At 45.6% G+C, this 14,601-nt stretch overlaps 1 protein-coding gene across 1 annotated transcript in view; it reads right to left on the bottom strand.

Annotated features, from left to right (window-relative positions):
* LOC105698871 overlaps positions 1 to 14,601 on the bottom strand; it is a 47,898-nt gene that overhangs the window by 13,931 nt on the left and 19,366 nt on the right. The window contains exons 20-44 of the mRNA XM_023433782.1: positions 14,381 to 14,599; positions 14,237 to 14,313; positions 13,990 to 14,152; positions 13,743 to 13,918; positions 13,032 to 13,655; positions 12,835 to 12,965; positions 12,453 to 12,775; positions 11,436 to 11,616; positions 11,209 to 11,349; positions 10,306 to 11,122; positions 9,895 to 10,015; positions 8,979 to 9,169; positions 8,650 to 8,788; positions 8,150 to 8,357; positions 7,270 to 7,410; positions 6,823 to 7,035; positions 6,423 to 6,612; positions 6,142 to 6,345; positions 5,535 to 6,044; positions 5,277 to 5,452; positions 4,933 to 5,200; positions 4,757 to 4,856; positions 4,402 to 4,544; positions 3,483 to 3,683; positions 1,791 to 1,971 (exon numbers count right to left, since the gene is read on the bottom strand). Of these exons, the coding sequence (XP_023289550.1) occupies positions 1,791 to 1,971; positions 3,483 to 3,683; positions 4,402 to 4,544; positions 4,757 to 4,856; positions 4,933 to 5,200; positions 5,277 to 5,452; positions 5,535 to 6,044; positions 6,142 to 6,345; positions 6,423 to 6,612; positions 6,823 to 7,035; positions 7,270 to 7,410; positions 8,150 to 8,357; positions 8,650 to 8,788; positions 8,979 to 9,169; positions 9,895 to 10,015; positions 10,306 to 11,122; positions 11,209 to 11,349; positions 11,436 to 11,616; positions 12,453 to 12,775; positions 12,835 to 12,965; positions 13,032 to 13,655; positions 13,743 to 13,918; positions 13,990 to 14,152; positions 14,237 to 14,313; positions 14,381 to 14,599 (5,838 nt within the window). The remainder of the gene's footprint in view (positions 1 to 1,790; positions 1,972 to 3,482; positions 3,684 to 4,401; positions 4,545 to 4,756; positions 4,857 to 4,932; positions 5,201 to 5,276; positions 5,453 to 5,534; positions 6,045 to 6,141; positions 6,346 to 6,422; positions 6,613 to 6,822; positions 7,036 to 7,269; positions 7,411 to 8,149; positions 8,358 to 8,649; positions 8,789 to 8,978; positions 9,170 to 9,894; positions 10,016 to 10,305; positions 11,123 to 11,208; positions 11,350 to 11,435; positions 11,617 to 12,452; positions 12,776 to 12,834; positions 12,966 to 13,031; positions 13,656 to 13,742; positions 13,919 to 13,989; positions 14,153 to 14,236; positions 14,314 to 14,380; positions 14,600 to 14,601) is intronic.

Raw genomic sequence — 14,601 nt, 5'->3', positions numbered from 1 at the left:
AGGAACGATTCCGCGGAAGAAACCGCGGGAATCTGTGGAAACAAGGTCGAACGACTTCGTGGGGGGTCCTGACGGACCGGTGATTACCATCTAGACGTAATTAGCCCAAATTACCACGGGGAGTCTCTTATATTAAGGTCGTGGATTCTCGTCCCACCAGCGACCAACTTCCCAACCCAACGACTTTTCCTACGGTTCAGTTCCACCAGGATAATGAATATTAAAATAGGCGGAATGACTCTTTAACGCGCAAGTGCAAAGTCTTATATACGTGTGTATGGGCTTTTACTTATTATTGTAAGTCCCTCAAACAAGGAAACATTCCCAAGTGTCCGCCTCCGATCTTATTGAGTTTCATATATGTTGAAGATCACAAAAATCTAAGAGACACGTGTTTTTTTATATCTGCAATGGTCCACATTTAAGGGGTGAAACACCCCCCCAAAGTTTAGCGAAAAATCGGTTTTTTAAATATTATTCGTAGGAGCAGTGGAGGGATTTTGACGAAACTTTGTATAAACGTATTCTGTATAAGGACGGTGACAACACAATATTGTTCAGCACAGATGTGCAAATGTTTATTGGCAAAAAGGAAAAATCACGTATTTCTTAATTTTTTGCGAGCAATCACATCGCGTAAGTGGAACTTAAGTAGGAGTGCTTGTTTAATGGATATTACAAGAAAATGTCACCTGAAGGGTAGTTCACCCCATTGAGGGGGTGCAACATTGCTGAACAATATTGTGTTGTCACCGTCCTTATACAGAATACGTTTATGCAAAGTTTCGTCGAAATCCCTCCATTGCTCCTACGAAAAATATTTAAAAAACCGATTTTTCGCTAAACTTTGGGGGGTTGTTTCACCCCTTAAATGTGGACCATTGCAGATATAAAAAAACACGTGTCTCTTAGATTTTTGTGTTCTTCAACATGTATGAAACTCAATAAGATCGGAGGCGGACATTTGGGAATGTTTCTTTGTAAGTGTCAAGTGCGGCCGTAAAGTCTGCCCGAAGAGGACGAAGAAAAATCGGAATTAACGCCCGAGTTCCCCAGACTGGATCGGCTGGCTTCTGTGAACTTGAAGAGGTTTAATTAAATCGAGAAATTCGGGCTTCCGGTTCTCAATGTCCTCTGCAGGGTCGAGGATGATGTAGAGGGCGAAGAGCTTCGAAATTCTGAAGGAAGTGAGAAAGGAACTGAAGATTTCTTCCCAATCAAGATGGCGGCTATGCCGAAGAGAAAGGCATGGAGTGTTTGAAGACTTTTGAAATGTTGCAGATGGGCAGGCAGAACTGGTGAAAATTAGACACAGCTGAAGATTTTCGTTAATGGGAAGGATATTTCGAAGCTGATGATTTTACAAAATGGCGAAGAAGGTGACGAGGAGACTGACTTAACTAAAGTTCAACTAAAAATTCTCTACAATTTCGAACAAATCTGCATACTTATTCTGCAATGCTGAAGAAGGTAACAAGGACGCTGTTGAAACTAAAATTTAGCAAATGATTTTTCTGCAATTCCCAATTAGGCTGAATATTTTCCGCAATTCCGAATTAGGCTAGCAAATGATTTTTCCGCAATTCCGAATTAGGCTGAATATTTTCCGCAATTCCGAATAAGGCACATTTTCTGCAATACTGAAGAAGGTAACAAGGACGCTGACAAACCCTTTCCTTTTTGTAAATGGCAGAAAGGCGACTCAGCGTCAGACAGGACTCGGCATTCTTCCTCCAGACTCCTGTAAAGAAACGGGAAGGATCGAGCGAGGGTTCCCGAGGGTGCCTTACCAGGAAGTCCCAGATGAAGGCGACGGTCCAATAAGTCACGGGATGCACTCCTGCGAGATAGAGGATGCGTTTTTCTTCGGATAACCTCTCGCGCACCAACTCCCGAGCTCCCTGAGCACCGACTAAGCTGAAGGCGATGAGCAGCACCAAAGCAACCCCAACATCAGCAACGTGCTGCAGTCTAAAAAAAGACCCCAAAATCACTAAATCTAAAAAATAAAACTTGCAAAATAACCACGTGCACATAAAACTATTCCCAATAAAAATCTGGCCATAATTCAATTATTAAAAATACCACTCGTAATAAAAAACACCTCATCAACTCGAAGAATAATTATCCACCTCAAATGAACTCCAATGAATTTGCCGCAACCTCTCCACGGAATTATACACAATTTATTTCGGTTTATATGATTACTCTTCGAATTTACGAAATTTTTCTAAGTTACTTCGTTCAAAGGAATATTTCTCCGTGAAATTTCATTCTCGGAGCAATGAGTAGTGATTTTTAATTGCGCGCAGGAAATCTTACTTAAATTACGTGAACCATTCAATTGTGCCCATAATTATGAAAGTGGTCTAAGTCATATATTTTTTGTATCGAAATTACATTGAATTAATTTCGTTTGAAATAATATGTCGTGAAATAACTGATAAACTCATTTCTTTTTAATTTTGACTTAGACCACTTTCATAATTATGGGCACAATTGATCTCGTTCAGAGGCCAGAGAGAAGAAAAAAAAAAAGAAAATACGTTTGTCCAAGTTTCTATGGCATCTATTTCTACGCGCGTCGGCCTAAATCCGACTTCCTGACGAGGCAGCCACCTCGACCGGAAACGGGGGCGGGAAAAAAAATTGCTGAAGTCGAAGGAATAAAGCAAACTAGGCACGAGATAGCAGATGGAAAGAGATGGACAGCCCGATCCCGTAAGCTCGAAAAACAATGTTTACCGCGCCGCGAGTCGGAGATTTTCCCTGCGCCGCCATTTTGGTTCCGCAATGGCGGCCGAACGCGTCCCACGGGCGTCATTAGCCCTCGGGAAGAAAAACTATCCCATCGAGGAATCGTTAATGAGATTACGCCGGAATCGCGAGGTACCTTCCGCGAAACCTCGCCAGCCATTTTCCTGGACCCTGAAGAGCCACGATTCATCGCAAGACTGCCGCGCTTTTTGTGGGTTATTCGGTGGGACGCTAATTAAAAATTTATCCAAACGAGCCGCCATGCTTTTTCCGGCCGCTCTCCCGAGAGAAAATTCACCCGAAGGAACAAAATCTCGCAGGGCATATCGTTGAAGATTGCTGAAGACCACAAAGTAGTGTAAGGAGATGCAACGCCATACATTGAACTCAGTGAATTTAGGGGTCCAAGATCTTCAGATTTTTTTTTTCCGACCTAGTGCCGAGAGCACCTCCTCGATGAAATTTTCCAATGAAAAATTATCGCGTTAAAATCATAAATAATAATCCATTTTGTGCATAATAAATGCATTTTTGGCAAGTCGTCGGTAGGAAGTGTCTTGGTGACGTATATCGGAGTTCCCTGATTTTCCGCGAGTGGCGCTCGCATCGTTCGATCAGCGAAAATCTGAGATCGTGAATGTGAATCCCGATACTGGGCTCACTTTTTATGGAACCGACCATTGGCGTTATGTCTATTTATACTACTTGATGCCGAAGAGAATTACAGAGTCGTGCGGTTCAGCTGGTCGCTGGACAACTTCAGGGGATGATTGATAACGGTGAGACGTCCTTGGCCACCGGAAGCTCGGAAGATGGCTTCGTTAAGGGCGTTAAGATACGCCGGCAATGAGTGGTGTCCCTTATTGTTGTACCAGACCATGAAGAGTGGCTCCTCGTCCATGTGCGACAACGACCAGCCGCCATATCTGAAGACGAAGCACTACTTTAAATAACGCACTTACTTCTGTACCTTAAGGTGAAGTGAAACATCCTTCAAATCAGTCGATTTGAATACACTTTTTTTTTAAGGGTATTAGACCAAACCGTCCGAAACTTTGACACATCACTCCTGATCATCTAAGAATTGTCCTGACACATTGAAAATTTGGATTTTTCAAACAAATTTTTTAACTCATTTCAGACCAGAACCAAAATGGCGTCGAGCTCTCATATTTCGATCAATATACAATTATCGAAGGCTCTGATATGAGAATCGAAAGGGTCAGGACAATTTTACGAGAATTTAGAACACTCTGGTAATCGATAAACTCGCATTTGAACGGGATAAAGGCAGAAAAAGTGTTGTATGCGCTTCTTTGCTAAAACGATGGTAATACGAGGTCTCTGAGTGAAAATTTAATTGACCTGGAAATCACAGATGGCGCAGGGGGTGCCTCCGCAGTCAATTAGGGCCCCAGGAGGCACGAATCCAGAGGATTTCTGGAGTTTTACTTCGATTTCTTTATAATTATTGTACGAAAACGACAGGTGGAATATTCCATTTGGTACGATACACAATATAATTCGACCCAGCTGTCAATATAAAAACGAACGTCAGCAACGTAGGCATTTAGAAAAATCTTCTTTATCGACGTTGATCAAGTTCCTCGACGTGTTCCACTTCACCTTAAAGTAATAACTCACCGCCTTTCCATGTACTCCTGATGAGTGGAGACTATCCACTCCGCAGTTGGTCTTCCGGGAAGGGTCTGAAGAAGACCTTCGAGAGGTTGCGAGAGTCCATGGCAAACCTGGCGACCCTCAAAGCATTCACAGGTCCCGGTGTCCTGAAGTGGAAACCAAAATAACTATAAAAAAGTATTTCCAATTAATGTTAAGTGGCATAAAGATCCATTCAACCGATCAGCCGCAATCAGCTCGGAAGCGACGCGGCCGCCATCTTGCAACGCCCTTGTAACACGATTAACGTTAAATTACATCTAACGGTTAAACTAATGAAGTAGTTTCGCGATTTCAGGTCGAGGAAGACGTCACCCACGTTTGGGTGGAGTTGCCAAGCCCCGGCGTAGTCGTCGCCGAATCTGTCGTAAAGCTGAAGAGAAATGTGCTTCAAGAAAGGGTCGCTTCCGTTGTCGATGCTGAAAAGAAAATCAGATGAGGCGTTCAAACGTCATCATATTAAATTATATATTATGTGGTAAATTGTATTAGTACCTGTAGAAATAGGTTGGATGGGTGTCGTACAACGTCGGCGATAGGGCCAATGGTGGGTCGTCCTGGGATGGAGGTCTGATCAGGGAGAATCCCATGGCGACCGCCACGAAAACTGTCGGCAGAATTAGAGCAGCCAAGGGGGACCTCCAGTCTCTGTAAAAGTGCCAAAGCCTCTTCTTCAGCAACGCAAAACCTTGTTTAAGAACAAAGGGCTCGGCGGGGGTGTCCTCGACGATCAGGTCCAGCTGGTCCGCAGGTAGAGACAATCCTATGATTACAGGGAGAGCGGTAAAATCAATTACATTAATTAATTTAATTCAATCATCCCTTGAATTTCAACCCACCGATAGAACGCACGCTTTGCACACTCCCATGTTCGGGTCTCGAATATGGAAGACCGCTATCAGCCCTGGAACACATGTTGAGGAAGACCTTCTCCAAGGAGTCGCACTCCAAAGTGTAGTGAGAGAATCCTAGGAGCTTCTGATTCTCCTCCAAGACCCTCGTCGCCTTGGCGATGCTGAAGAGGGTTGAAATGAACAATTGTACACATTTTCATGTGTATAAAAAATTATATATAATTAATAACTATGCGTTCTCACTCGTTCCTTATTCCGTTCTTCCCCTGGAATGGCAAGGAAACGACAACTTCGGACCCTGAAACATCCCCAGTGCGGATGTTGGGCACAACACCCTGAAGAAGCGAGTGGACCCCTTCTATGCTCTTTCCATCGATCGTCCCTCTAGGGTCGTGAAGAGGAAAATTGATGATCAGCTTGTAGCCCTGGCCGTAGGTGGTCTTCAGCATAGTCGGGGAACCTGAGCAGAGAATCTTGCCCCGGTGCATGATGACCACCGTGTCGCTCAACATGTCCGCCTCGTCTAGGTGGTGGGTCGAGAGGAGAACGGTCCTGCCTTGTCTATGTTGGTCTATCAGTCGCCAGATTTTCCTTCTCGCTGCAGGATCCACCCCCGCACCTGGTTCATCCAGGATGACAAGTTTAGGGGAACCCAGAAACGCCAAAGCCACGCAAAGTCGTCTTTTGGTGCCACCAGAGAGACGGGACACTGGCTCCCTTTCTTGTCTGCCGAGCTCCATCGAGGATAACATCCTGAAGATAGGGACGGATACCATAAAAGAAACGTTAAATGAGAAAATTTCATCCACATTTATTTATTTTTTTAACTAGTAAAAAATGCATCCCTTACGAATTCACATCCTTGAGTATCTCCTGCTCGTTGGTCTCTTCAGGTTTCTTCAGTCTGGCGTAGAAAAGGGTGTGCTCCCTGGGAGTGAGATTGTTCACCAGGACGTTGTCCTGTGGACAGACCCCAATTTTTGGCTTGCTTCCTGCTTCTCCGTTCAGGTAAATCTCCCCACAGGTTGGGCTCAGCATCCCGGTGAGCATCTTGCTGTGGATCAGAGTTTCCCGATGTGGAAAGTGTTCTCTAGGTATGGACAGGACATCTTCAAGTTTTCAGAGAATTACATGATCGTCGTCTTTCCGGCTCCGTTCCTACCCAGAAGACTGGTAACTTCTCCTTCGCAGAGCTTCAGGGAAAAGTCATCAACGGCGACACTCTCGCCCTGGTCCGTCTTGAAGACCTTGCGAACGGCTTCGAACCTGACCCCGATCTCCTTCTCGTTCATCGTCAATCCGCTGGAGTCGGTTTCGTCACCTGCCATCCAGAAGCAGAAGTTCAAGGAACACCCAAAAGACCCCGAAGACACGGCTCGAAAATGTCAAACGTTCGCCCCAAGTCCAAGAAACGTGCAAACGAGGTCGAAGAAGACCAACCGATCAAGCATCCCCGAAGATGCCGCACATACATACTCGACGACGAACGTTCAGCATCTCCACGAGGTCCTGGCAGGACACTTCTACTGACCCCACTTCGCAGTCCTATCAGAAGCGAGAGACATGCTGAAGAAGGAATCCTCTTCAAAGTCGCGGGACCAGCAGGAGAACAAGGATCTGGGATCGCACAAGAACCACCAAAGGCAAGAAGAAAGCAGAGGTTGCCGACGAAAAGCAGGAAAAACTGATTTCTGCATGCTGAACATTTTCTTTACGAACAATGAACTCATCGCCATCTTCTTTTCTGGCATGCAATTGCTTTAGCCTCATAGTCATGCCTCACTTTTAGAGCTAAAATACGTCTATTAGCCGTTTAAAAAGAATATTTTTGGATGTTTTTCACCCTAAAAAATGGGAATGGGATCTTTGGCTCCGTGGGGAGTTGTTGATGAATTGCTGATGGCGGTGGATATTTCGAAGACGGAGGAAAAAAATATAAGATATTGGATAAGCTCCTTTTCCTGGCATGCAGTGGTACCTTGGTAAGTGGCCGAAGGGTGCAGAGCATCGTTAGTGAAATAGAGGTTGTTGACGATGCTGAAGTAGCTTGGCCTGCCATGAAGAACGCGAGTGTTGGCCCACCATAAGCTACGCGATCGCAACCAATGAAAGCCCTTTCCTGAAATTAGGATAGACGATATCCACTGGACACCTGGAGGTCGTTGGTTCCTTGGTCCAGGTCCTTCGATATCGGGACCAAAGGTCCCAGTTCTCCGCATGGTCTCTTCTGGTGGCCTTTCTTCAAGATCGCGTCGTTCTGGCTTTAGAGCCTCTCTAGGCGGCCATTTTGTCAAAGACACAGACTAAGGGCTCTACTTCGGTTACCGGCCACAAATACCTCCACCAGAAAGTTGGTCACCACAAAGAGAGACAAGAATTGTGAGTGTAAGACGAAACCGTAAGTAAAAGACGAAAATCCATGGTAAGTGGGGTAAAGGGGGAGAAACAGTGCGGAGGTCCGCGGAATTAATTCAAGTGGAGAACAACATGGCGACCTAATCCTGGTAAGTGCAGTTTCTTGCATTATCAGAAATATCACGATTGTAACAAGAAGGTCTTCGTAATTGTCACAACGCCTTGCAGATATTAGTTGTGCCAACATTAAGGATAAATTTGAAAAACAAAATGGCGGCGTCCCACGTCAGGTAATGCCAGTTATTTTCAATCAATTTCCTCGTGGTGGAATATTAGCTAGCCAAGAAAATCTCAGTTAAAGGTAGAAATTCTGAACTTCGTAATTTTTTACAGGCCACTCGGCTGGCGTTATCGAAATTCAGGATTTATATTCTTCCTTCGCGGGTTTGAGTACCGAAATCCGGAATGAAATTTTCTGTAGATACTAAATCGACGTTTTTCACCTGAGTTAGTGTACCTGGCGACGAGATACCCAATCAGAGCGTATATGCACCCATCCAAGGCGATCAATCCCAGGACGAGGCCCAAGGACATCTGATCCCCAGGACTCGGCTCGGCCCAAAGATGATTCCACTGCATCCCAGTGCCCTGGACCTCTTTACGAACGGTGAAGAGACACCCGTAACAAAATGTCGTGGACATGCTGAGGCACTATATACAAGAGAAACACCTGATAAAGCAAGCCCCGAAGACATTTCTCTAAGGCGACATAAAAAATGTCATTGTTTACTGTAAATTAAAAAAATGTGTACAAACGAAATTTGAAACGTGAGAAATGGGTGTCAGGACCTTCCTTACACCCTCCATATTAATATTGTAAAATCGATTTCGGGATCGACACCCACTTTGGAGAAAACTTTCATGGCCGAGAACTCTTTGCGGGCACTTTTACATCGCCTTAACTGTGATATTTATTTCCTCAGGGCATGAGGACGTAACTCACGATGAGGAGCTTGTACCCGAACCCCATGGCGGCCTCCATCGCGATGACGATCACGTAGGGCATGTACGTCAAGAGGAACATCACCACAGCAGTAACCGCGGCCAGACTCGTTGAACTGAACATCGTGGATATCATGTAGCTGTAAAAGGAAACGGGGAAATAATGTCGACCCGTTCAATGAGCCCGGGTCGATAAATTACCGCGCGGTAATTAATTTTAATTAATTGCCGCCAGCCACGTGAACGGATCTCCGCAGTCGGCGGTGGCGAATGATGGAGGTAATTTCAAAGGGACTTTTTCCCCTTTCTTCTTTTTTTTTTTTTTTTTACCAAAAAGTCACCGTCGAGAAGGCGTAATCCAGCAGAAGAATCAAGACCAGGAAGGGATCGGAACGTGGCAGGATTTTTCCAGCGATCAGAATCGTGAAAATTGAAACCATCACTATGCTGAACTCGATCATGGTGGTGATGAACCAGGAGAGGGTGTTCCACCATGGCTTCAGACCCATCACACTCATCACCTGAAATTTGGGGAGACGTCATGGTGGTATAGGTGCTTTAAGGTGAAGTGAAACACATCGAGGAACTTGATCAACGTCGATAAAGAAGATTTTTCTAAATGCCTACGTTGCCGACGTTGGTTTTTATATTGACAGCTGGGTCGAATTATATTGGGTATTGTACCAAATGGCGTATTCCACCTGTCGTTTTCGTACAATAATTATAAAGAAATCGAAGTAAAACTCCAGAAATCCTCTGGATTCGTGCCTTCTGGGGCCCTAATTGACTGCGGAGGGACCCCCTGCGCCATCTGTGATTTCAAGGTCAATTAAATTTTCACTCCGAGACCTCGTATTACCATCGTTTTCGCAAAGAAGCGCATACAACACTTTTTTTGCTTTTATCCCGTTCAAATGCGAGTTTATCGACTACCAGAGTGTTCTAAATTCTCGTAAAATTGTCCTGACCCTTTCGATTCTCATATCAGAGCCCTCGATAATTGTATATCGATCGAAATATGAGAGCTCGGCGCCATTTTGGTTCTGGTCTGGAATGAGTTAAAAAATTTGTTTGAAAAATCCAAATTTTCAATGTGTCAGGACAATTCTTGGTTTGGTCTAATACCCTTAAAAAAAAGTGTTGTATTCGAATCGACTGATTTGAAGGGTGTTTCACTTCACCTTAAGGTGTCATGTCCCTTCTATGTGTATCAAAACGTTAATATTCATAATTCTAATAATGGTACCATTGCATTTTGAGATTCTCTCTCCCAGACGATGTACTTCACTGCTGATCCCACACACATCATCAGGGCGAAGAAGAAGAAGACTTGCACACCCTGGGACTCGTAGAGAGTGGAGACGAATCTGAAGGGAGTGCGTAATAGACGTTATTAAATTATTAAAATATTGAAGGGGGGTTGAAAGTGAAATATGAACTTCGTTGAAAACATGATCGTGCAAATATGGAGGAATAAATTTCATAAACGCCACTTTTACATCGCCTTATTGTTATAAAACATTACTGAAATGTAAGAGGTATCATGAAAAAAAGCCACTTACGGAAAGTCCTCGCAGCAGAGATATGAATCCCAGTAAAATGTATAAAATGTGTATAAACCGTGTATATGAAATTTAGAGATTTCATAGTCACTCACGAAGAGTCCTCCCAGCAAGGATACGGCATCTGCCGATTAAGGGTCTTCCACTTTGCCTCGCGTCCTGTCTTCAGCTTCACGATAGCCCTGTCGATGGTGTCCTGCAGCTGCACAAACCCTCTCAGATATCTGAGATCATCGACGAAGCTGCTCTCAGGACCCGGGATCCAAAACTGCTTCTTCAGCCTCGCCGTCGAAGGGACGTAATCCACATCCATGCGGATCTTGTACGTCACGTCCTGAGGAAGAGCATCGTCCAAGGACCTCTTGGATCGTCCTGGTCCTTCATCCAGGAAAACGACGCCAGCCAAAAATTCGTTGGTGTCCATCAGCCTGCCAGCTTCGGCTTCAAGTTCTTCTTCAGTCCCGAATCCTTTGACCCGGTCCACAAGGACGCAGTCCAGAAGCTCGTTCAACATCTTCACCATCTGAATCACCTTCTTCGACCTCCTCATCCTCCAAGCGACTTCGCTCAGATCTAGACCCGATAGATCCCCATTGAAGTCTTCTTTACTCAGAGACTTCACCGCTAATTTCATGACCTTGGAAGACATCACTTCTTGCAGGTCCTTCAGGTTCTCTCCCATGTCCGCGAGGTCTCCCAAGGATGTCAGGGTCTCCTCGAAACCCCCCAGCATCACGTGGAGTCTTTCCATCTGGGCGAAGGTCCCGTTTGCGAGGTTCATCACTTTTTCGGTGACCTTCGTCTTCGGGGAGTACAAAATGCGACCCCGAAGAAGAGGCTTCACGTACGACCAGATGATCTTCCCTCCGCTCATCCTCAAGACACTTTTGTACGTTTCTCGGCAGAAGTCGGCTAGAAAAATGACAATGTACCTGTTATCAATCTCAAGGTCTACTGATTCATGCGGAAAGAAATTTCCACACATTTCAAGGTCTTACTTGGCAAGGACTCGAGTTCCCTTTGGTCGAAGTTCTTCATGTTGTCCTCGATGCTGGAGAGGACGCGATAAAAAGTGCTGCTATCAGTGACCAGTGGTCTTCCACAGATCATTCCACTCGCGTCTTGCAGGAATTTGCCACCTGAAGAAGCCACGAATTTTTTTTTTTTTTTTTTTTATACAATCATCTCTTCAGGTACTGACCCTAGGAGAAGAGAATCGACTTACTGAGGTACTCTTCAAGCTCGTCTTCGTCTGCGACCCTTGAAGATGCCGTGACACTAGGTAGGTTATCCTTGAAGAGGGGTAGAATTTCGGAAACGACTCCCATGTTTTTGAAAATGGCGTCCCCCTCGGTTTTGGTCAGGTTGGCGTTCGCCAGGATGTTCTTCACGTTGGCGCTCATCAGCTAAAATTCCCGACCACTTTTTACACTCCGCATTCTTGAATTTAATTCACGATGCCGATGAGCAAAACTGACCTTCTTCTTGCACATTTTCCACTCTGGGATTTTTGTTAAGGTGAAGTGAAACACGTCGAGGAACTTGATCGATGTCGATAAAGAAGATTTTTCTAAATGCCTACGTTGCCGACGTTCGTTTTTATATTGACAGCTGGGTCGAATTATATTGTGTATTGTACCAAATGGCATACTACACCTGTCGTTTTCGTATAATAAATATCAAGAAATCGAAGTGAAACTCCAGAAATCCTCTGGATTCAAGCTTTCTAGGGCCCTAATTGACTCTAGAGGGACACCCTGCGCCATCTGTGTATTTCCAGGTCAATTAAATTTTCACTCCGAGACCTCGTATTACCATCGTTTTAGCATAGAAGCGCATACAACACTTTTTTTGCCTCTATCCCGTTCAAATGCGAGTTTATCGATTACCAGATTGTTCTAAATTCTCGTAAAATTGTCCTGACCCTTTCGATTCTCATATCAGAGCCTTTGATAATTGTATATTGATCGAAATATCAGAGCTCGACGCCATTTTGGTTCTGGTCTGGGCTGAGTTAAAAAATTTTGTTAAAAAATCCAAATTTTGAATCAGTGTCAGGACAATTCTTAGATGATCAGGAGTAATGTGTCAAAGTTTCGGACAGTTTGGTCTAGTACCCTTAAAAAAAAGTGTTGTATTCGAATCGACTGATTTGAAGGGTGTTTCACTTCACCTTAAGGCCAAGACCAATTTTGCTCATGACTTAGGGAACAGAATAGGTAGAAGAAGAAAGTATTCCTACGTTGTCGAAGAGGTACCCGAAGTCCAGATTTCGGATTATGGCGACCATGATGTCCTGCGTCTGACTGTCATCCAGTTGGCAAAGAGATTCGCTGATTTCCTCAGCAGTGACCGTCGTGTTCTCGAAACTGAAAATGTCGGCTAACTCTTCTGGAGAACAGAAGGTGCTCTTCAAGCCTACGACGTTCCTCTCCTTCAGGAAGACTGAGAGCATGTCCAGCTTGGCTTCGCCCAGACTCGCCGCCACCTCCTTCGGGATGTTGACCTTCTCGACGAGATACGTCATCAGGGAGTCCCAGTTGTTGAAGACATTTTTTATGGTGTCTGCAGACCACGAGAAAGGATAACTATAAATACTATCTACCTACTGTCTAGGTACCTACGCTTCATGTCCAACAGCCCCAGGTTCTTGAAGATCTCCATCGACTCCACAACGCCCAGCATATCTCGCAGGCTCTTCATCAACTCTGGGTCCTTAACAAAAGGTTCCACATTGTCCAGGATCTCGGTCAGCCTGTGTATAAAAATATAAACCTAAGAACCTCAAGACCATAAAATGAAATAAGGGAAGGACCCTCACCCTTGGAAAAGCTTGTCGACGGTTTTGTTCCTCAGGATGTTGATTATCCCGTCGCCCACTTCAGGGATTCCCAGGATGTTGGAGACGTTCTCGAAATCGATTTTACTAGCAGTGTCCAGGAGACTCCCGCTCTCCTCGAGGACGTTCATTAAATGTTTCAGCAACTCCTTCAGCCAGGTGAAGTCCCAGTTTGTTTCTTGCCTCCAGGTCGGACCCATCCGTTCGATCAGCTCCAAATCCAAACTCCTAGCCAGTGTCTCGGAGATCTTCGAAACACTCTCGAAATTCGACGCCCTAGGGTCGTATCTAACGAATCTAGGTGCTCGCTTAGAGCTGAGGAAGTTGTAGAAGACGGAGGAATTTCGGCAAATTTCGGACGAGTTGCACAACGTCGGGTGGCCATCCTTCATCATCATGTTCACGTTGATGCTGGCTTCGGGAAGAAGCTTGTCGACGAGGTCCTGATCAGCCTTGGCCACGACATCCCGAAGAGGCTTCCAGATTGGCACCCTCTTTTCGGCCAACTTCGCCATCTCCGTCAGCTCTTCATGGTGCGCCGTGGTGTCCAGCATTTCCACGTTCTTGTACAAAACTTCCAGACCGCCCAAAAGGAGAGCGACGTAACTAAAAGTCGAATCATTCGTCATTCCAATTGTTTAATTGTCATCATTAATATCTTGTCATTATTACTTGTTGATCATGACTACTCACAATTTCGGCCTGTGGAAGGATGTGGTATTCGCGACAGTGAAGAAGCAGCTCGAGGACTTGACTCGTCCAGAAGGACTGAACAAGTCCAGCAGAAGGTCGGTCAGATGATGAAGAGTGACCTCGAAGGCCGACACCAGGTCTTGCAGGGTCCCCTCTTCAGGGTCGCGTTTTCTGAGCTGGGAGAAAGAACAGTTTAAGTCATGAATCTCTCCGTGGGATTTTCTCATAATCAGGGATCCTTGCCCACCAGGTCGAAAGTTTCGTTCCAGCCGAAGTCCCGGGCCAGGGTGTCCTGGACCTGAGCAAAGCTGAAGAGGTTGAAGTCGCAGAGAAGTCTGGTGTAGTTCGCGTGCCTCGCCAGCTGGGAATTGATCGCCCGGAGGAGGACGTTGGAGCACCAGTCGCACTTCCTGCAAATTCGAAGAGAGAGACCTTTTGTCAAGACTTCCGGCGTCCCCTCGAGCCGATGAGCCGAACAAAGCGTTGGAATTTACTTGGAATAGGAGTCGAGGACGCTCTTCAGGATCGCCGTCGCCCTCTTCACGGAGGTGTGAGACAGCTCGTGGAGGTCCTGGAAAGTATCGGCTTTGTCAGAGAACGCGAAGAGACGCCGGAAGAGGAGGATCCCCGTCCCTCACCTTGCTACCATACAGCTTCAGGAAGTCCTTCAGGGTACCCTCCTCGAAGGACGTCCACCACGTCGGGACCTTCGGCTTCCTGAAGGGCTCCGACGAGGCCCGGATCACGGAGCTCTGGAATCGGTCCAACTTTTCCAGCAAATAGGTCTCGTTTAACTTCAAGACGACCGACTCGTTCGAGCCGACTTTGCTCGTGACGTTGTAGGCGTAATGATCGACCT

This window comes from Orussus abietinus, unplaced genomic scaffold (genome assembly GCF_000612105.2).
Source record: "Orussus abietinus isolate OABI.00-Male unplaced genomic scaffold, Oabi_2.0 scaffold29, whole genome shotgun sequence".
NCBI lineage: Eukaryota > Metazoa > Arthropoda > Insecta > Hymenoptera > Orussidae > Orussus > Orussus abietinus.
Note: the sequence above shows the minus strand (reverse complement) of the source record. Positions and strands in the feature narration are given on the sequence as shown.